General features: G+C 37.5%; 1 protein-coding gene across 2 annotated transcripts in view; it reads right to left on the reverse strand.

Moving 5' to 3' along the window:
- Nucleotides 1–247: 247 nt before the first annotated feature.
- The window catches only part of GABRG2 (gamma-aminobutyric acid type A receptor subunit gamma2), a 64,852-nt gene continuing 41,353 nt past the window's right edge, over nucleotides 248–23,746 (reverse strand). Inside the window, exons 7-10 of one of the 2 annotated variants that reach the window (XM_009902319.2) lie at nucleotides 7,578–7,730; nucleotides 5,325–5,530; nucleotides 3,407–3,430; nucleotides 248–1,950 (exon numbers count right to left, since the gene is read on the reverse strand). In XM_009902319.2, the coding sequence (XP_009900621.2) occupies nucleotides 1,675–1,950; nucleotides 3,407–3,430; nucleotides 5,325–5,530; nucleotides 7,578–7,730 (659 nt within the window). In that variant the 3' untranslated portion in view covers nucleotides 248–1,674. The remainder of the gene's footprint in view (nucleotides 1,951–3,406; nucleotides 3,431–5,324; nucleotides 5,531–7,577; nucleotides 7,731–23,746) is intronic. The other variant, XM_054168331.1, reaches the window with a different exon arrangement.

Genomic DNA, 23,746 nt, shown 5'->3' on the forward strand with positions numbered 1-23,746 from the left:
CAAATACATTGGACAAGGAGCAATTGATGAACAAGATTTAGTCCTTTTTTTTTTATACATTTATATTTCCAAAACTATACAAACATTGGAAAACTTTCCTTTTCCTCCATTTCAGCTATTAATAATTCTGTAGGGATACGTTTTATATATATATATATGTATATATCTCCCTTTTCAGTCTGCCAGCTCACTTTCCTCCTGGAGGTGACATTTTACATCTTTGAAAAATTAAAAAAAAAACAAAAGAAACAAAAAAAAGAAAAAAGGTCAATCATATTTACATGTGCTTGAGGTTGCATAATTGAGCATCATACAGGTCCTGAAAACCAGTGGATAGATGGTTTTCAAGATTCACCCAGGTGGGTTGGAGGTTTTAAATACAGATGAACTGCATACGTGTGATTTAGTTGTCAAGACACCATTTGTCCTCTTTTATTTTCAAGGCTGTCTAGAAACTGTGTGCTAGCCATGGTAAAGGTTTGTTTTAGTAAAGGTACTCACTGAGTGAAAAGCAGCACTGACAACAACCATTGCTGATCCAGGACATGAGTGAGCAGAGAATAGGATGTGTATATATAATACAAAATCTAATGTTTCAAAATGAACTTGAAGCTCATATGTGAAAATAATATCTAGAAGAATAGCTATGTCCTGAACTGAATTAAGAGTAAACAAATGAACAACCCACAAACACATGGGAAAAGAACAATAAAAGTGCATGGAAACTGATCTTGCAATGTATAATTACTGGAAATTCAGTTGAAATATAGCAACATTGTCAATGGGAAATGAAGGTTACACCTGCAGCAGACACATACAGTATACCTTATGAGCTATTATATTGGCCATACAGATTTGTCTACATGTTATTTATTTGAATCCTTAAGGCTTCTCTAATGTCTTACATGAAAGTGCTCTCTGCTTGGATCTTCCATGCATTGAGGGAAAGGGGTAATTTTTCAAGGAAAAAAAAAAATAATTGTCCACATTTCAATTACAATAGCACATCCAGAGACACAAAATAAAAGACAAAACTTCATGGTACCTTTGTTTCATTTATTTTGGCCCCCAAAAGATGCATGCACTAAACTTTATGTACTACAAGGTATTGAAATATTTACAGCATTGTACATGTGCTCTTAAAGGGATGGCAAAGGGAGATGTCTATTTTTATTTTGGTGGGAGTAGAAGTTAACTTTCCTAGTTTAATAATACCTATTCAAAGTGAAAGATGACTCTTCCAAAAAAGAAAAACCCCACAGAGAATAAAGCCATATTGTAATTATAGCCAGTCTTAACAAACTGTATAGCACTTTACCTGGGAAATTTCCCCTCTCTCACTCCTGTTTGAAACAGCAGTGCCAACTATTAAGGGACGTTGCCATGCTTTCCTTGCCCTATCTGCTCTTTTTCTTTCTATTCCAGCAGGTATAGCTGCATATTACCTATTTATGCAATTTCTATTTCAAATTATTTTGGCATGTTGAATGGACATTTAATTCACAATGACCTGATGGCAATTTTTGGACAGATGATACGATTGATATTTACTGGGTTATGGCACTAAAGAATTCAGACCACTATAAAGCGCATATTTAATTCTTCAAGTGGTAGGTAACCATCTCTCTAAGAAATTCAGTGAGTAAGGCTCATATCACTGATTTCCTTCTACTTTTAAAGGTAAAGATATGATACCCAATACACCAGGTTAAACAAACAGAAGGCAGTTGGGAAGAAGATGCGGGCATAGGAGTCCATTTTGGCAATGCGGATATGTATTCTTCCGTGCCTCCATGCTCCCGTTCGACAATCCTCAAAGCAGCAAAAAAAACTGGCACAGTCCTTGCCATCAAGACATTCATACCCATATTCTTCATCCCTTTCTTGGAGGTGTGTAGCATTGTTCATTTGAATAGTAGCTGATCGAGGTCGGATGTCAATTGTAGGTGCCTAAGGTGGAGTGGCAAAAAAAAGAAAAAAAGATGGTAGGAGGGAGAGACTGTTATTACCAGCAGACCAACAGGGAGATAGAGACTAATGGGCAACATGTGAGTGATGGTTCTGTGTGGGGCACATGGGAAATTGCTGAGGAGTTCTAATGGTAATATTACCTTGAACTTATTAAAATCCGTTGCATCATACACTTTAACTTTACAGGAAAGCAGCATAAATCAATAGAAAAGTAACAGCTGTGGACAATTAGCTCTAGAGCCAAACCAGAAAACCTTGGAGGTTAAAAGAAACATTCAGGAAAGTAATTGGTGGCATTTTTAATTTATTTTTTTTTGTATGTGTATTTTGTAATTTACATCACTGCTTGGTATCTGAGGGAAGTTTGTGTTCAATTTGAAATGCAGGATTTTAATATAGACCTGATTTGTCTTGAGAGAGGAGCAGATAGATGTATAGGAATAAAAGGCAAGAACTGAGTAATTTGAACGAGGTTAGAAGAATACAAGATTCTCCAGCTGGAAGGTTCAACATGTTCCAAATTTTTTGTAGTAGCTGTACATGTATCTACCTATATATTTGGAACAAGTTGAGCAAATAAAGCAGTTAAAATACATGTGAGCACTTGGTGAACAGTAGAATGATGAAATTTCCCACTGATAGATATCAGGGTAAAATAGCAATAATTTCATTCTATATGTCAACTTCTTGTTTTTATTAACTGTGTTTTTTACTATGATTTTTGTTGGTTTTTTTATGTTTTGTTTTGTGTTTGTTGTTTTGGTTTTTTGTTTGGGTTTTTTTTCTAGATGAAATCTCTGCATTTCTGAATGAAAATAGAGTTTAAATACAGAACATAGCTAGATACACTTTCTAATTTGCTAAGAGTGTTTTGATCCAGTGAGAGCATTAAAAATACATGTGCATCTAAAACCCTTTCAAAACTCTGACTTTTTTTTTTTTTTTTTTGCATAAGGAACAGCATTTGAGTAATTGAAGATGACACTGAATTTTGTTCAGGTCGACCTTAGAACAGATTTGGGTTTATAATCTGAAGTTAAATTGCAGGGGTTAAAATGGCAAGGTTAGAGTTGAGTTGTAAAAGGGTGTATTGCAGGTTTCTAATACTATCGGATCCCATGGCAAATTAAGAAAGAGAGGAGAAGAAATGCCTAAACTTTCTTAATTCATGTGATCCAATAATGTTGTTCACTCTTGAACTTAGGCAAGTTCAGAACCATAGTGAATCATTATTTGGGCTGCTGAATCAACTCTAGTTTCAAAATATATAACAATTCTACTTAATTCAGACATTATCTCGAGTAGAATGCTTAGATGTCTCATTAAGAAAAAACAACAAACAACTAAACCCAACAAAGCACCACTCTCCTATAAGCTCTAATAGTTAAATTCAGCAGTCGCATGCAGTGAATTTCCATTCCAAAAAACATTATACCTTGAAGGAAAACATCCGAAGAAGCTTTCATTTTGTAGACAGAAAAGAGAATCAGAGGATTTTGTTTTAAATTAAAGAAAGGAAGAAAGAAAGAGACAAAAATAATGTAAATTAAAGATATGTTTCTAAAACATAGTAAGTCAAAAAGAACTAAATTTATAGAAAGGTTGGGATAAGCGTTACTTAAACAAGTATCTGTAATATAAACCCCCCACATTTCTTACTTGTCACTGTCTTCTAACTAATCTGAGACAAGGATATAAGATATCAAACTCAATTTAGATTTCATATTCCCAGGGGATTCTTGTCTTTTGTGTTGAAATGTTTTGAAAGAGACCATTCCCAGTTTGTAAAAACACCTTCAGGAAAAAAAAAAAAAAAATTTAAAAAAATCATTTTACCTGCAGAGTAGGTCCTGAAAACTCTGATGTTTTATAGGTTCTGTGATTAGGATCTAGGCAATCATCTATATTTCTGTTTGTCCCCAGATGCTCACAGTCAAGTGATGCAAAGAACAAACAATCTGCTCTGATGTGGATGTCTTTAAGTGAGACAACTAAAGTTGATATAGTTAACCTTTACTCCTTTATTTATCTGTGAAAGACACGGGTGGTGTCCGCAGATGGCCTTTTATTTCTGACTAAAACAGGACACATCACTCCCTAGAGTGCCTCTTTCCATTTTGACCAATAGAGAGGCCTATAATCAAGTCCAACTTCAGCATAGCTGAAGCTAAGTAAGAATTCTTCCTCTGTATTCTTACAGTTGTTTTTCTGTCTGCTTATCTACTGAAGATACCTATTTCTTTTATATTTTTTTTAGAGTTCTCAACAGATTTTAAAGCAGAAATTATAGCAATAATGAGGAATAAGAGATTCTTTACTATATTTTTTGTATTTGTTTTCTGCTGTATGTTAGAACCAAAAGAGAACATCTTCAAAAGTCCTTGAGGATTTTAGCGGAGCAAATCCAAGTCATGTAATTGATTCCTAGATGCCTGAAATGGACTTGAAAATGCTTCCTATTATTATAAACCACTTCACAACTATTCTTCTTTGGGTTTCGTTTGTTTTTAAGATAATTAGGCTACCCTTCCCTCTAGGTTTTTACACGAATTCTTTTCACCTCAGAAATTCTAGACAAGAGACTTTTTATCACAGTTGCGAAAGGCAAGGATACATCTGTCCAGGACAAAATAAACAACAAAGCTTTTCCCTATCTGGGCAGACCTCCAAACTGCTATTAATGATATTTCCAGTTGTATTGGGTTTTTTGTTTGTTTGTTTGTTTTTAAATTGTGGCTTGTATATGAATTTTTGAATTATTGTGTAACATGTATCCATAAGTAACATTATAAACTGCTAGCCAAATCACTTTCTAAAGAAGAGTAATAGATAAAGGACATAAGAAATACAAGAAAAAGAAGATAAGGAAACAATGAAAAGGAAACAGATGCTTAAGGGGAAATTAGGAAAAGCACACTCTGTAGATTGAATAGAAAAGTTTAACTGTAGTCCTGATAATAAGTAAAACAGAGTTATGTCAAGAATATAGACATAAATTAGTGGCAGAGAATACTGCTAAAGCTAAGACAGAAAAACTGACAGGTCTTCCATAAAACTCACAGCAAGAGCTCACTCTATAGCATAAATAATTATTTTGGTGATTGTTGTGATTTACATAACACTTTGGTTGACAGGATTCTTATTTGAACAAATTACTTTTGCTGGCATCCAGACAACTATAATATATGATCTTTTCATTCCCACGGTGAATGTTTGCATTTCTGTTAATACAGAGGAAGAGAATGAGTGCAGTAGCAAAGTCTGAAAAGAAAGTACAAGCATGAAAAGAGATTTAAACACTCTCTAAGAGACCCTAATTGAATTTCAGACCTTGCTGGTAAGAAGATACATACTGGATTTTTCTTCTTTTTGTCTTTATCCTTGCTTGGCTTTCTGTTGCTGACAAAGTAGTGCAAAGTTCCATATTCCACCAGTGCAGAGAAAACAAAAATAAAGCAGACTGACACAAAAAGATCCATTGCTGTCACGTAGGAGACTTTGGGAAGAGATTTACGAGCAATTGTACTTAGTGTGGTCATTGTCAGGACAGTTGTAATACCTGGTAGACAGAGAGAAAAGAACAGAAATACTAATTCAAATAACAAACTGATTTTGCCAGCTATCTCTCTCTCTGACCGGTTCTGAAATACACCTGGATTTCAAACATACAGCAAAGATAATAAACAGCACATCCCAGCAGTGAAATATGGATTCAATAAGAGCTTTAGGGATTAACACAGAGTATGAATTGTTTTCCCCATGGTCATTGCACATGCTGCTCTGCAGAATACTTTAATTAGATGAATTCTGATTCTACAAAGTTTAATTTAGTTTTGTAGTTTATTTATGGGGGCCTTTATTTTTATTTGTGAGTTCAAACCTTTAAACAGAGCAAGAGAGAAGAGAACTTGTGTCAGAGTAAGAAAATCATGGTGAAGAATAAAAATCACTTTACTCCATTCTTCAGAGTAACCTCATGACCAATCTCCTACTTCTTCTGTTGATAAGTTTTGCTTTATTTTCAGTTACAGGGTAATGATATTGTTTAAGAGACACAATTAAATGGCAGACATTCCATGAGGTAGAAATTAATGAAAATTCTTAAGAAAGCATATAGTCCAACAGGACAAAACATATGGAGATTTCTATGTATGCTACATAAAGAAAACTGTTTCTTTGCTTAAATGCATTTTAGTTGTATGTAAAAGCTGCGAGGCCAAACCAAATTATTGACTGTTCAGTATTTAAGTGATTTCTTACACACAAAGATGTAAGGGAAGGTCTCTCAGGGCTCCTTACAATTGAGCTCCAATTTCTCTCTGTGCCAGCTTTCTCTCTTCTGGCCTTCATAAATGACCATAGTACATAACTAAGAAGTACTGTGACATACCTCACCATCTCCTCTCCTTTCCAGAACTGAAGAATGCAACAGAGCAGTTAAAATCCATCACACTTTATAGGACAAATTTCATGCCACTGATTTTACCTGCTCAGTTCTACAAATAGACTAATTCTCAGTAGAGGTACTGGTCCTTTTTGTATATCTAGTAAAATATAAAATAACAGCTGAATGCCTTTATTAATTTTGTACTTCTTTAAAACAGATTTTGTAACTTTTTTTTCAGATAGGATTTGAAAAAGGCCATAAAGTGCTTAAAAGTTTCTGCCATGGGAGCCACTGGTCTTCTATTTCTGTGGATTTTTTTTTCATGGGAGATCTAGAATAAAAATGCCATCTCTCATTCTCCACTCCAGTGTTCTGTGAGGAACTTAAAATGCAGAAGGAAAAACTAAAATGATTCTCGCTTGCATGGATTTAATGCAGAAGTAGAATATGTGTAGTTTAATGTTTCTCCTTAGCTAATTCTTGCAGCTACAGCTGCTTTGCACAAGAAGGTTAAGTCGGTCTCCCTTTTAGTTTGAGGAACATTTGATAAATGCATGGAAATTCCTAATTCTGATTAATTTGCATGTGACGTTTTCATGTATAAGATTTTAGATACTACCACCACACCCTAGCTGGGCAGGGAGGCGGGAGTGGAACAGACTCAGTTTCCCAGGGGGAAAACGCCCTGCAGGGAGGGCTAAGCACTCGCAAGCCCTCCACCCTGTTTTCCAGAATAGGCGTTAACCCACCACAGGCCTGAAGGCAACATTTGATTGCTGGCCCCTAAAATAGAAGTCAGGGTACTCTGGCACATGGATAGATAGAATGATTGATTCCTTTTTGGTATTTATTTAATTTGTATTGCTAGTCATTGTGATATGGAAGTACATTAAATAAAACTGATGTATCCCTGCCTCTAATCCAGCAATATTCCCCAGCTCCTTTCTCTTTATAAAAAATACTCCTGTCATCAGAAAAGATGCAAAAGTCTTTATTGTAGACAGCCTGCAATACTTTGAGTTAGGATCTGACATAGTAGAAAAGAAAAGACACAAATATAGTCTAAGCTGTGTTATTCCTTGGAAAAGACAACATACCTCTAAATGAGGGGAACAACTGTGAAATTGTCTCTCCTCTTATATTTACAATCTGGTGATATGCAGAGGTGTCAATTAAACATCTTAACAGTTGGAAAAAAACAGGAGAAAACCCAACTCACCCAATGATGTTCTGGCTGGAACTGCATCCTTGTTAATCCAGAAAGAGACCCAGGACAACACAACAATAAGTGTGCAGGGAATGTAGGTCTGAATTGTGAAATAACCCATTCTCCTGCTCAGGTTAAAGTAAACAGACATGACTACATAGTCTCCTGTAAAATAAAAGCATATAAAGGTGGAATAATATGTTAAAAGCCCAACACAGAATTTCTATATAATATCTAGAGATCGTCTATTCTGTGTCTGGAACATAAATGTTAAATTGACCCACCAGTTGTACTGTAGACAAACACATTCATTCCTCTTCTTTATCACTGGTATAGCCCAAAAACTGGTGGTTTTTCCACACTATGAAAGTAAAGAGTCTTGCAGGTTCACTTTAAGTTGTGCTTTCAGATTTCAAGGGTAACCTCCATCACATTACACAGTATGTTTTCTTCTACCTGAGTCACTCATGACTTGCACATGCCTGGTATAGACCTCTTAGAGCAACTGAGTGAGTGGTTGTGGGCCAGCACACCTCTAGTCACCATACTATTGCTGTTAGCATGCTTTCAGCTCTGCTCTCAAACAATGCATGCTTTCAGATGTGCTTTCTAAATTATTCATGTTCTCAACTATTCTTCAGGGCTAGGCTATGTCAATAATTAATTTTTTTTTTATTTGGCTGTAAATTTTCTGTTGTATTGTCTCCTCTAAAAGGATTTGAACCTGCATCTCTTAAGTGCCCCAAAAAGCCAGGCTATATGTTTCTCTGATGTGCATAACATATTCTCGTTCAATGGTTTTGTGATTCTTGTTCCAGGGCTTTTACTCTCTCAGACTATTAAGTAAACTCCATCTGGATTCAGGAATACAGCAAAGTTTCAGTTCTTGCTGTTGTTTTGATTTTGGTTTCTAAAATAAAAGGCTAGTTCTCATCTTTAGTTTGGATTACAGCACTCCTGGGAAATCTTGATTGCAGAAGAACTGTAGAACCCAAGGGTACAAAAGACTTCAGTGTAATTCAATGAAATGAAGCCCAGAGAAGTCTCAGGCAGAATAGGATTTGCAAGTTCAGAGTCAGATAGTTTTCAAATGTCATCAAACAGTCTCTGTGGCTAATATGCATTCTGCTTAGATCAGTACCTTTAGTTAACATTGAGTTCTCTGTTTTCAGGCATAATTAAAATTTTAATTTCCCCCAAATAATTCTTTTGAACCTGGTCACAGAAGAAACTTCAGTGTTCATCTTTCAGCTGGTGCTGGATTTGTTTTTTTTGTCCTAGGGATTAACTGATTTTAGTTTGATTCAAATCATGTAGGTGTAGTTTACAAGGGGATATGGCTGAATATGAACAATTAATTTTAATAACTGCAGCCTGATTGTCCCCTTAATTCACAGGTAAGTTTGCATTACCAAATAAAGCCCCAAACAAAACCCTGCAGCTTATCAAAAGCCTGGTAAAACTGAAGTCATAAAATTACAGTATGCTGAATTCTCCATCAATGTAGATCACGTTTTAACTTCTCAGGAAGTTTCTTTTTAATACTGGACTTCCTCACTAATTCTGTTTATAAATAACAGGTGTCTGCTAACAGGTTACCAATACACAAATAAATAAATATTGTTCTAGATTTTGTCCAGCCTTCAAGAATGTTATGGCACCTTTCTTCATTCAAAGATTTCCTGATGGGTATATGTGTAAAATCCAAAATACTCCAGAAAGCTATCTGTAGGGAACACAGTATCAGGTCCTGATATTTATAGACAAAATTCATAGAACTATTCTGTCAGGCCTTAGTTTTTATGTCTTGTAGAACTGGAAACATTTTACTGAAAGATCAAGGACACAATACACCATATACAGTTTACGTGGGCATTAAGGTTTCTACTACTGGAGAAGTGAAATCAGGGGAAGTAAAAACTTCTGTGTGAACTGTAGCTGGACACGCAGTGTGGAGTCGACCAGTCTGAAGAATCATTCAAGGATACATAAATTCCTTTAAATTACATGTTTCTTTCTAATCTGGAAACCTGCTGGTGCTGCAGACATTGTTGCATTGTGGAGTGAATTTCACTATTTCAGACAGTCTTAACAAAGAAGAAAACAATGTTAATACTATCAGAGAGATGTTTTGTTTGTTTCTTACCTCACTTGGCTGGGATTTTGGGCAGTGGGATGTACTGATGATTTGTTTCAAGGTAAGAGGTAACAAATATGTATACAAATATAACAAATCTGAATTAGGAAATGCCAAAATGAGGCAAGCCAATAATTCTGTAAAGTATTGGATATCTCTTCTGGTCTTGAAGTAACATGAACAGTTGTAAATAAGTAAAGGAGAATAGGTGCAAGCTGGAACATTGGGGTTTCCACATAAACATAAGGAAAAACTTTTTCATTGTGAGGGTGATGGAGCAGCAGAACAGGCTGCCCTGTTGTGTAGTCTCCTTCACTGGAAACTTTCAAAACCCACCTGGATGCATTCCTGTGTTACCTGCTCTAGGTGATCCTGCTCTATCAGAGGGGTTGGACTGGATGATTTTTAAAGGTCCCTTCCAACTCCTAACTGTGATTCTGTGAAACCATTAAGTAAAAAGTGGTAGGATGCTCCAGAGAGGCATCTTACTGGTATTGCCTGGTTTATGTAAGTGATATTGGAATGACATAAGAGCAAGCCTTCTGAGATTGTTAATAAGAAAAGTACTCTGAGCATACAAATTAATGCAAGATCAAAGATACCCACTTTAGGACCTCCTATCAGTTGTCATAATGCATACACCCAAAATGTAAAATGCTTTAAGTGCTTTGTGGAATGTGGACTTGACAGTACTTTGCTTTAAACACACTTTTCATGATGGACTCTTGCCCTAGCTGTGGTTTTATCCACATTTTTCTGATTCTATTAATGGACTTCCCTGCATTTCATCTGAGACCATCTTAAACATTCTCTATAGTTTTTCAGATTATCTCTCTGCCAGAGGTGATGTTTCACTGCTGGTATGATGTCTGCACAAAGCTGTCAAACTAAGACATTCTTTTAGAAAAAAATGGGCAGACTTGATCCTTAGCACAGTGTCATTCATTAGCCCTCACCTAGCAAATTGATGGTCTTTTCAGTTTTACTTCCTCCTCTTTCCTGGAGCTCTGGCTTATGTTTATCCAATATTGTCTACTGTAGCAAGAAAGCTTCTCAGACTGCCAGAGTTCTGTTTGCAACCCCAATATGCTTTTGGATTTTTCTAGAAATTAATGATAATGCAACCTGGCAGTATCTTTGTAAGACAACATACTTAAGTACTTAACATTTGGCACCTAATTAGAAGATTTTGGATTACTTAGCCTTTCATCATAGACTTTACAGTCCTGACACCATTCTAAGGTATATATAACTATTACATGTGTCTAGAAAATAGGGTTGTTTGGTTTTTTTTTTTATTTTTAAAAGAAATACAAAATTTCCCTGGCAAAAATAATCTTATTACATTAAAGAACATAATTTGTCATCCTTAATATATTTAGACCTCACCTGTCTCTCTGATTATATGTATTTCTGCTATTCTTCTTTATTCATCTGTATTCGAATGCCTAGATAGATAGACATAGCCTTCTTTGTCTGAAAATACAATAACCTGTTAATCAGTTTCTTCAGTGACATATCTTTAAACCAGAATGCTGTCCCTTGAGAAAATGTTATTTAGATCATGTTTGTCTCTATGTATAAATGCTTTCTACTAAATGCATATTCCTGCCAATTACATTTGGAAGATCATGAATTGCATGGCAGGGTTCTGACTTGAGCCAAAACATCTTCATGCTGCTACTCTGAATGGGAAGGTAATAATACCTGCTGCATGGGTCTTAAGTCAGTTGTAGAGTAGGAGATATTTTGAAAAGGAGATGTATACCATCAGTGTCTAGTGGTCATGACTGTAACAAGCCCTTGCAAAAGGTTTTCTTTCTAACAGTTCTGTGCCATCCTAATTTACACAGACTCAAAGCAGTCTATGTGTACTTTTGAAATCAGGAAGCTCCTCCTATGATACACTTGTCTCATATAATCACTTGAATACAAGAATTCAGGCTCTGTTAGACAGAAGAGGAAGTGAATTCCTGGTTTGAGGAACCATCTGTGCATATGTCCTGGCCTAAGTCCCAAAGGTTCAATAGAAGGAATTAGTTGTGCCAGGAAGCATAGCCAGGGGGAACGTATGCTGCACTTAACTGATTTAATCAGCACAGTGGATGTGATCCTTCATTGCTTCCTGGTTGTGGAATCATTTATACCTGTGCAAAGTGAATGGGAAATTATACCCATTAGTACTCTCTTTATGCATGTTTAAGTGACTGTGCAAAGTGTAAGATACTGTGGAAACAAGCATCTAATTTGTACTTGGAAGTGATTTGGAAACTAGTACGAATGGTAGAGAAGAGAAGAGAACAGCTTTATAGTATCACAGGAAACTGGTGTCTTAATTATAGTTCAGGTAGCAACACATGGTAGAGATTGTCTCACACTATTATAAGATTCTGTTTTCTGTTGTTTAAAACACTGCTGGATTTAAATTATTTAAAAAACTGCAGCAAAGCTTAAAAAATGTATGTGCTGGGCAGCTGGTCAAGCCATTTATACATGTCATTTCTGTTCATTCTCCCAGTTTTGGAGAGGAGAAAATTCAGAGTTTCAGTGGAGTTTTGAACAGGGAAATTGAACAGGTGAAATGCTGGCCTTTTTACATGTTGCCATTTCTGTGAAAATCATTCATGGCTAAGTTCAATGTTTTGGAAAACAATGTGTGCATAGACACATTATAAGTAGAATTTATTCTTACTAGCTCTGTGCTAGTTCTGTTTCTTACAAAGCTATGCATCGCGCTGAAGGGACCATCAAAAACAGGTAGATGCTAGATGCACTCAAACAGTACTTTTTCCATTATACAGTCCACTATCTATGCCCAGAATTTCTCTGTGCTGAAAGTATACATCCCATGAGTACCTCATCCAGTGCTGGCTCCACAATGCCAGGGATTTTCATTGTGGAACTCTTCTGCCCCAGAAGGTGGTTGTGCATGATCCCAGGGTCTGAACAGCATTTTGCTTGAATATTTGATGACTTTATTACTTTGGCTGGAGGGCCGAGCCCAGAGAGTGGTGGTGAATGGTGCCACATCCAGTTGGCAACCAGTCATTAGTGGTGTCCCCCAGGGATCAATGCTGGGCCCCATCCTGTTCAATATCTTTACTGATGACCTGGATGAAGGGATTGAGTCCATCATCAGTAAGCTTGCAGATCTGTTGGAGGGTAGGAGGGCCCTGGAGAGCAACCTTAACAGGCTGGATGGGAGGGCAGAGGCCAGTGGGATGGGAATTAATAAGGCTAAGTTCTACACCTTGGCCACAACAACCCCAAACAGCACTACAAGCTGGGGACAGAGTGACTGGAGAGCAGCCAGGCAGAAAGAAACCTGGGGGTGCTGGTAGATGGTAGGCTGAACATGAGCCAGCAGTGTGCCCAGGTGGCCAAGAAGGCCAATGGCATCCTGGCCTGCATCAGGAATAGTGTGGCCAGCAGGAGCAGGGAAGTCATCCTGCCGCTGTACTCAGCACTGGTCAGGCCACACCTTGAGTACTGTGTCCAGTTCTGGGCTCCTCAATTCAAGAGAGATGTTGAGGTACTAGAACATGTCCAGAGAAGGGTGACAAAACTGGTGAGGGGCCTGGAACACAAGCTCTATGAGGAGAGGCTGAGGGAGCTGGGGTTGCTTAGCCTGGAGAAGAGGAGGCTCAGGGGAGACCTGTCTACAACTACCTGAAGGGAGGTTGTAGCCAGGTGGAGGTCAGTCTGTTCTCCCAGGCAACCAGCACCAGAACAAGAAGACACAGTCCCAAGTTGTGCCAGGGAAGGTTCAGGCTGGATATTAGGAAGAAGTTCTTCACAGAGAGTGATTTGCCATTGGAATGGGCTGCCCAGGGAGGTGGTGGAGTCGCCATCCCTAGAGATCCTCAAGAAAAGCCTGGATGAGGCACTTAGTGCCATGGTCTAGTTGATTGGATAGGGCTGGGTGATCTTGGAAGGCTCTTTCAACCTGGTTGATTCTGTGATTCTGTGATTTTTATGTGTTTAGCCACCTTTTTTAGTAGTATGAAAACCAATGTATGTTTTAGTTATTCTAAGATACTGGTTATAATTTAGCACTTTCTACATCTAAACTGTAACAAATTATTAAGGAGACTATTGATGATGAATCAATAACTGGCTTTCAAGTATTTATATTATATCTTTTAAAACTTGAATTTTTTTCTCTAGTAGATGGATTTGTGAAACTGCTGGGATGAAAAGAAAGACAGGAAAAGAGTAATGCATGAACCAAACTCTCCCAAAATTTGAGGCTACCATTTGCTCTTTAAGGACTGATCAAATAACTAGCAGTGAGGCTTGACGTAGGTCACAGTTTATATAACTAACAGGCACAGGTTTTGCTAGCATGGCCAGTAGCAGCCACATGGTTCATACAGTCCCAGACACACACCAGCTGACCAGATTTTCCATGGGTTTTTATCTTCTAATTTCATATAGAAACCATACAGAAAAGAGCAAGAAATTTTAATAGATTTGTTAAGAGAACCATATGAAAATATAAATAGAAATGGAGCCTCTTCTCAAAATTCACTTGTGTAAACAAGTGCATAAATAAATTACTTGTTTATATATGGGAAGCCTTATCCAGTTTATCTTTCTGGATGGAGTATGTACAGGAAAAAAAACAACAACATATTAAAAAAATAGTGCCACAGGAGGGCACTGTCAGCTCAGAATAGAAATTAAAAACTCTTGCAAGTCTGCCAGTGGAAAACTGAATCTTAAACATTTCTAATTATTCTCCCCATTGAGTGTTTATATCAACACTGAAATGGCATAACTGACTTCAATGGCTCTCTTAATAGAGGAGCACTTGTAAGAATGAAACCAGCTCTTGTACGATAGAAATATTACCAAAGTAACGTCACCTTTGTGATACAAGTAATGAATGTAAACTGCATACATTTTTAATAAAGAACAACTGTGGCAGCAGAATTTATCTTCATTTCCTCATAAATAACTAATAGATACATCCTTGTTCTCTTTCTCTTTTACTGTTAACACGGCCAGCAGTCTCATTTGCTGTTAGGCTGGAGATGAAAGCTAACACTGTTTGGGTTTTTTAAGAGAATGAACAGGTAAATAGTAGTTTAATGGAAATTACATGTCGACTTGGTTTTAGTCATGGTACATGGAAAGACCATTAAAAGAGTAACATATGACTTCTATAAAAACCTCCTTTAAGGCAGGAGCTTTGTTGTAAGTTCATAGTTGTCTACTCTAAGTAAACTTTTCCTTTGAATTAATCATATTAAAAAAAAAAAAAAGAAAGAAAGAAAGGGAAAAAAAGACACTTATTATAAATAAAAAATAAATTAAATGTCTAAAATATTTCACCAGAACTGAAAGGCTTTAATCACTGGCCAATTTGTTTCATGATGTACTTACACAGAAACCAAGAGGATCCCAGACCTAAAGGGCTTATTGTCTAAATCTGCAATACCCACATCTCTAGAACAAGTGGGAAACATTTTCTAGAGCCACCATTATTGTGTCTAAGTTTAGTGCTTGCATTGCTGTGCTGAAGCTATGTATCCAAATCCTACCAAGTGCAGACAAACTTCTAATTCTTTCTAGCTCTTAACTAGAACTCCAAACTGTTGGACCAGTACTTGCCATAAAAATAATAGTAAACAGGGCCAAAAGGATCCTACATGCATCTTTCTTCTTTATAAAAGGATTAGGCTTGGTGCTATTTTTATACAGCCATTCCATTATAATAAATAACAGTCAGCTGGTAATCTCTTAGGGTGTTGCCTGTAACAACCTAATTTCCTTACCATTGTGTACCCTTCTTCCACTCCTGGCAGAGTTATCCAAAACCTGCTAGAAGTGCTTTTTTTTGTTAAGAATGGTAAAATATGGACAAAGGCTCTTCTCTTTTGTGTCAAAACAGGTGATGGTACTAGAGGTCTGATGTATGCTCTGCTCAACACCAGCTGGATGCAGATTACTGTCCCCAGAAAAAGAGAATGGGAGACTGCAGTCAGACTTCTCTCTCCCATCTCAAGTCAGTGTCAGACTGTGGGCTACATTGTACAGTACAGCTATAATCTAGGATGAAAAAACATGTAAATAGTTGAAGATTGGTATATTTGTCCCGATGCATCATCGTTTGGCTCTTGTTGCCATCTCTTTTCTTGCCTTGACAGGGTCTATATTTGGAATTCTGCTGGCATTTGCTATCTTGGTGAGGGTATTGTGTCAGCCTGAAAATGCAGTTCAGTGAGAGGCCTTGCAATGTTATGGTGGTACGAGGAAAACATATTTTTTCTAAAAGCATAGTTTTCTATGAGAATTCAGATTTAACCTGTTCAAATGATTCTCTTGTATAAAACCTGAAATGACCTAATTTTGACGTATTTTTCTCCTCCTTCAAACAGATCAGAAAGTTCTTAATTATTAGTTTAGTACTAATGAAACAGAAGTTCTAAAATGGGTTATTTATCCCATGGAAAAAAAAGGATATTAGCTTTTCCAGTGCAATATTATTTTACATATATCAGAGGAAAATAATTTCAGCTGAAGTATTTGATCACTGGGTGCATGAGTGAATTTTCATAAAAAGAAGACAGACATTTGATCACAATGCTGATCATACTCTGATATTTATGACACTCATTTGTGTCCACAGCCAGAAAAGAAGTGTCTCTGGAAAAGGCAAAATCAGAAAAAAAACCACTGTCCACTGTATATCTCTGACCAGCAACCCTTCTCAATATGCCATCCTTTGCCAAATGTCCTTTTCATTATTTCTGTCCTTCACAGTTTTTTCTTCATTGACTCATTTTCAGACTGCATAGGAACCAAACAGTTCCAAAAGATAAGTAAGTCTCCTCCTTTTAAAAAATGCTTGACAATGTCTTTTCGTCTGAGGTTTAGCAGCAAAACAACACTGTTGTGTCATAAGGAAGTCATGATGTGAAATAAAATACAGTGAGTGTTTAGCCTTTAGGGCAAAGAAAGAAAATCTGCCATGGCATAGTAGATGTTTGCTTGAAACAGACTTGAAGCACTTGGAATAGTGCTGTTCTCTACCTGACTGCTGAAACCTGCTCTGTCTGGGCAGTACATAAAGAATGGAGAGATTCATGGTCATTGACAGAGCACAGCAACACTACTAAGTCCTTTCACCCCAATTCTAAATATCCATTTCTAAGCCATGATTACAGTTTGATTATGTAATGAAGGAAAATAATATTAACACTTTGACAGAGCTTGCACTATAGTCCATTTATATAAGATTATCTCTGGGATTCAGATAGTGAAAGCCTGGTTTTCAATTTACATTCCAAAGGATGAATCCTAACTACATTGCACAGCAGGGCGAGAGGGTGCAAGAGATGGGAGGAAAGTTTGCCTTTTGGAAATCTTTTTAAAGAGTAGTGTGTATGCCGGTACGTGAATGTGCCTGACATCAAACACCTTGATTTCCTGCGGGAGCCTGGAGATGGGAACTGGAATTAGTTTATGTTTGTGGGAAATGACAACCCCAGCTGATGAAACTCCTGCAGAAGATGAATCATTACAGCCATCCAAGCAAATGAAATTTCTTTATGTATGACTTCACTTTCTGCCCTACAGTTCTGGATTTTGTTTGGTCCTTGGCCACTCATTCCACTTGAAGTGCTATTTTCTTACTTCATTTGACGGAATGTGTTCCACTTCTCATTAGTTTCTAATTATAGGAGGAAAGAATGTAATGACATGAGACAGTAATTAAAATCTGTTACTGTTGTTCCCACCTTCCCTTTGAATTCGCAGAGACGAGATTTACCCTAAGAATGTTTTGTTGCTGAAAAATGGCAGTGTGTGGAAATGAGGAATTGAAGGCAAGCTTCAGAGGTCTTTTTCATAAGGTTCCATCTGCAAATACTAGAAGTTCAAAGGGAAGATGAATGTTACTGACCCTATATATTTACATATGATTTTTTTTTCCCTAGTTTGGGACATCATTGTAAACAACTGATTTTTTTTGTTTGTTTGTTTTTGAAGGCAGTTAATCTATTGCAATGGCATTAGCAAACAGGAGGATTTTTTTAGTGTGCAGGGTAAGTGTTCAGATGTGGCAGCAGGATGTAATAGGTTGCAACTGCTGTGAGTGAACCATTATGCTCCATCATGTAAATAATCTACAAATTATAGAACCTTCTGCTCCCTCTCCCACTCTCCTCCCACCTAGGAAACATCAACTGAGGATAAAAGCTTAGCCTCTCATCTCTGAATGCTTAGGAGTGGTTAGGTTTCTAAAGAACCTATTTGACATACTGTGATGGGAATTTGGAACAAAGAGTTGAGAGAATGTTAGGATGACAGAAATCTCAGGTAATGTGAGAAAGTAGAAAGCTACAATTTCCAGGCCACACAACCAGTTGGGTTGCTGTTCTGTTAGAAATCTTGCTGTGCCTGACACAGTCAGGCATCCTGTGTCCTTGGCTCTTTTAGATGTCTGGTTTTTATCTGAATTCTTAAGGAAAAGCTTTCTGCTTAAAAAAAAAAAAAAAAGAAAAAGAATTATGCACCTATAGCTAAGGTCTCCATGCTTGTTTAAAGCAATGACCTATTATTATAATAATAAAGGTCTTGATATACAGTGAAATCCCCAATGTGAGCAAATAAGAAATATGTTTTATTATGTTTCATTCATTTTAAGGTATCCAGATGGTATACTCCCTTCCTGGCAACATCCAGCTCTGCCTGCTTTTACATACATACATAATTGGAAACAATTGGCTTGTTTCCATATTTTAAAGCATGAAATACATCACCTACCTGGTACTTTAGCTCAAACACACTATCAGGGTTATGAAATGGCATGAAATAACAATTGTCAAAGCTATGTAAATTTTATCATCTTGAAACTTCCCAGTTTGCATCAGCAAAATAAAACATAAAATAGTGGGGGGTTTGATTTGTTTTACATGGGTGGTAAAGCACAGTGCTTATCCTGTATCGTGGGCCCACATATTTGGACTTCCTAGACAACCATGCAAAGGATGCGTGTGAAAAGGGAGTGTGGGCAACTCTAATAGCATAAATTTAAGATGTAAAAATGGGCATGAAGTTGAAGGTGGCACTTTGAGGTCTAAGTTAAAATCTGCTAGCATTACATACCTGAAATAACAAAGTTAGAAGCAAATGGTCAAAGGGAACAGACAACTATGAAAGCATGACTGATTTTGGGTGGACCAATTCCCTTCATGGTATCACCTCAGCTAATCAGATATTAGACATCAAGACTCGTGGTTAGTGAGTGAATCTGTGGACAGAACGCCTCCTGTACTGGCTGAACAAGAGACCCACATGTTATCTATGTACTCTACTGTAGGCTTCCTAAAATTTCAGAAGTACTTGAAAATTAGAGGCCTGTTTGTTGAATGCCACAATGGAAGAAAAGAAAGCATTTAATATTTCTGATCTCTATGTCAACAGACTTATGGACATGTTAGAATACTCCCTGTTTAATGAGCTTTGTGCCTGTTGTGATTGCTGAAATGATTGCACAGGACTAATGCAGTTCATGCTAAGATTTGTTTGTACATCTTTATGAATTCTCTGGCATGTCAAAGGTCATTCTGGAATTCTTCTGAAAGCTTTTCATTCTGAGAGAAGAGGAATTTGAGGATACAGTACATTTAATCTTTGATTTGGATGTTTCCAGTTATTTTCAGAGCCAGGAGACACTATTACACAACCTGAGGCTGCAATAAAACTTGATGTTTTCTTCTGCTTCCTCTCCAGAGGAGAGAAGGCATGACTGCATGGAGGCGGTGTTCTGTAGGGGACCTACAGATTTCACAGAATCACTCTGTTTGTACTCCCCAGCAGAAGAAATTTTTTTTACAAGAATATCACTCAAACATCAGCATCTTGCTCCACTGAATGCACAGTGAGACTACTGGAAAGACAGTGCCACAAACAAAGAGCCTGAGGGATGCTGGAAGGAATACAGCATGCTTTATTGCTCAGCATCCAGCACTATCTAAATTATTTTAGGACATAGTTCCATTTATTTTTGGCTTCCTTTAAATATTTCAGATGATTTCATCAGTGAATATTTAGTTTTAAGCCCCCAGAAGCCAATCTAAGTAATCAAGAAAAGACTGAAAGTCACCAGGGTATGAGATTCTGGAGGGCAAAACATAAAGGAACAATAATAATGCAGAACAAATCCAGCTTTCTTCAAAGCTCAGTGTGATCAGCTACCAAATGCCATGGGCTTCAGAGAGCTAGGACAGCTCAGTAATGAAAGGTGATTTTGAGGGAAAGAGCACAGCAAAGATGCATAGTGAAAAGTAAACTGGTTTGCTGGAAAATAACGTAACCTAAAAATATCTCAAAGCAGCAGTGTTGATTATTGATTAGACACTGAAGCAGCAGGCAAGATATCACAGGTCTAGTCCCATCTCCCTCACTGAACAGCTGTGGAAGGGTAGGGCAGCTATTTCTCTTCCTCAACCCATCTTTCCTTCCTTGGAGGTGCTTTGGAACATATGTATGCTATATGATTCAAAGACATGTGGCAGATTCTGCTGTAAACATATGTAGAACTATTTAATGGGAGTGATTGAAAAATAAAAAGTAGTATTTTTGTAATGGCATAGTATTTATGATTTATGTTTATACTTACTACATATTTTCTATTGGGATCTCAAACAAAAGAAAAATAAAAAATATTTGATTATTCTTTTTCTGTTAATACTATAAAGTACCAATGTAGGCATCATCACTCAAAGAAGCAAAACAAAATATACTCACAATTAATCCTATTTAAAATCAGAGCCTATAATCAGTGCTGTAAGGATTGGTCTGAAACTTTCTGCATTTTACCAGATTTTTATTTTTTTTCTTAGAATACAATGGAAAAAGCCAAACTTCATTCAGTTTTGTCTTGTTCATGTCTTGTCATGTTTCTGGGTTGCCAGATGAAAGCAGGCTCTATGCTTTGAAGAAGTTTTTTTTATACAACATGGGAACAAGGTGACACCTAGAGACGATAACAAATTTCAGAAAACAGAATTTTGGAGAAGGATAAAAACCCTCATGCACTGAGGCTTCCAAGAAAATGAGAGTGTTAAAGGTGACACATGTATGAGAGTTAGATTATTTCACTGCTGTCTAGTACTGGAACCCTGCACCTTTCACTGAAAGATTTGTCCTTGTTGAGAATTTGCCTAACCACCAAATGATGAGGGTTCTTGAATGGTTATGGCAATTCTGAAGTTCTTAATACTCCTGATTCTTACATGGATACCCCTATGTTGATGAGGGGTAAGCAAATAATTCATTTAGAAGTTAAGTAAAATGCAAGTAAGCACATTAACCAGGTATCACAGTATCACTAAGGTTGGAAGAGACCTCAAAGATCATTGAGTCCAACCTGTCACCACAGACCTCATGACTAGACCATGGCACCAAGTGCCACATCCAATCCCCTCTTGAAAACCTCCAGGGATGGTGACTCCACCACCTCCCTGGGCAGCACATTCCAATGATGAATGACTTTCTCAGTGAAGAGCTTTCTCCTCCCCTCAAGCCTAAACTTCCCCTGGTGCAGCTTGAGACTGTGTCCCCTTGTTCTGGTGCTGGTTGCTGGAGAGAAGAGACCAACCCCTTCCTGGCTACAACCACCTTTCAGGTAGTTGTAGAGAGCAATGAGGTCACCCCTGAGCCTTCTCTCCAGGCTAAACAATCCCAGCTCCCTCAGCCTCTCTTCACAGGGCTGTGCTCAAGGCCTCTCCCCAGCCTTGTTGCCCTTCTCTGGACACTTTCAAGTGTCTCGATGTCCTTCCTAAACTGAGGGGCCCAGAACTGGACACAGTACTCAAGGTGTGGCCTAAGCAATGCAGAGTCCAGGGGCACAATGACTTCCCTGCTCCTGCTGGCCACACTATTCCTACTGCAGGCCAGGATGCCGTTGGCCTTCCTGACCACCTGGGCACACTGCTGGCTCATGTTTAGGCAGCTGTCAATCAGCACCCCCAGGTCCCTCTCTGTTTGGGAGCTCTTTTTGGGAGGTAGTGATTATGCCATAGAGAAAGAGAGGCCACAGTTTTCTGGGTTTGTTATCAATGACAGACACAGCTGGCAGCAATACCTAAATGTATTTTAAATGTCTGTTATTCGCCTCTGTTGAATAGTGGCTTAGAATTAAATTACTTGGCAAAAGATAATTCTGATGTTTAAAAATTCATGGGTTTATCATAAAGGCTTTCAGAGTTGAAAAGCTTGCAGAATTCTTCAGGGAATCCTTTCATTCAGCTTTCCACTTCTACTTGTGGCCATATTAAGTTCTTCAGAAACCTGTCTAAACCCAAATACATGGGTAGGAAGAGAGGGTACTCGCACACCTTGTTAAACTGAGTTCTAACACTAGCTTCCTGTTAAGATTGACTAGTACTGTGCAGGATTTTCAATGCATAGCCTAGCATTCATCTGTGTTAGCAGGTGGAGATGTTAATTGGTTATACCCAGATGAGTTGTTTGAATGAGCTTTGAACGTGTCTGAGTTTGTGTATTGTATGTAAGGTGAAAGAAAGAAGAAAAAGTTACTTTTTATAACTATTTGTGAAGTTTTAGCATTAATTGAATGTATGTTTTTATTTTAAATCATATTAGTGATCACAATGGCAATCCCACTATTTTATGTAGCAATGTGTACATTTGTATGTGAGGAGTGTGAGCCCTGTGTTCCTTCCGCTGGTGTTGTATGGCACCGTTCTGAACCCACAGCCAAATGTAGCTGCTGTCAGGGTTCACAGCATCAGTACTATTTATTTATGGGCTAATGCCATGTCGCTGTTTCCAAATAGAATGATTAATCTTTTTGAGACATGGACACTGGTAGAATGACCCTTGGAAACAGTTACCTGACAGAAGTACTGGTCTCTTTGACTTTCAACTGCAAAGGAACTTCTTACCTATGCCTGTAACCTATACATCTACTTCAGTTTTGAATCCTCTCTCCAGATATTTTACAGTAATAGATCTATGAAGAGTGAGTTAGAGCCTTTTTTAAAGTGCACTGAAGTGTACTTGCTGGTTTCCTCTGTTTGTTAGTATGTGGCTGCCTAGAACTGAAGGTGAGGGTTGTAGTTAACTTCTTCACATAGGTTGAGTCCAGTTGCATTTAACTCTCAGAAATAAAACAGGGAACTAAAATGGCTAGTCCCTGCTCAGAATTTAGTCATTCTGGAGAATGTGTATTCTGTTTTGCCAGAATGTATTTAAACTTGTTTCGTAGTTTCTAGCCAGAACTTCAGCTTGTCAAATTCCTCAATACTAGAGTAAACCCAGTCTAGATTGGTTCAAAGTGCACCTTTTGACCCAAGAGAATGAGTGTGGCTCAAGAGAAATAATTTTTCTAATCTGAAATACAGGTATCCCAAAAAATGTGGTGTGATTGGATAGTGCAGAGGTCTACATTGCTTAAAAGAATGAAACTTTTTTCCTTATCTTGCCTGGTCTGTTCAAAGCATGGCAAGAACAGCCTTCTGTGTCAACACTGAATATGTATCTATTGCCTACCTACTTTCTGAGCAGTACGAGCTGTCTCACACAAGTACGCTCTCTCCCACACAAGCTGTACTTTTCTCCTGCTGTACATGCAAATGGCTATGTTGGAGGAGGTGACTCCTGTTAATGTACATGTTTCAGGAAGGTGTGTACCTGCCTCAGCAACTACTAGGATTTAGAGCTCCAGAGTAACAGTTTGCCATGAACTGAGCTTAAAAAGAATTAAATTATTTATATAACATCCATGATGTGACGTCTTGTGTATTACATAAGTAATATATTAAATGCATGGCTCTACTACATATGTTCATATGTATATAACATTTCAAGACAGCTTTTAAAATATCATAAATTACACACACAAGCTTAGCATGTTTTTAATGAGAAGAATATGGATCTGTATTTAGGTTCACTAGTTGGAGAGTAACTTTTTTATGGTCAATATTTTTTACACATCTAAAATTTACTAGAACCATAACCTAAAACTACAACAATGAGAAATGTGGAAGAATTTCAAAGACCTTTGGTT

The sequence above is a fragment of the Dryobates pubescens genome, chromosome 16 (genome assembly GCF_014839835.1).
Source record: "Dryobates pubescens isolate bDryPub1 chromosome 16, bDryPub1.pri, whole genome shotgun sequence".
Lineage (NCBI taxonomy): Eukaryota > Metazoa > Chordata > Aves > Piciformes > Picidae > Dryobates > Dryobates pubescens.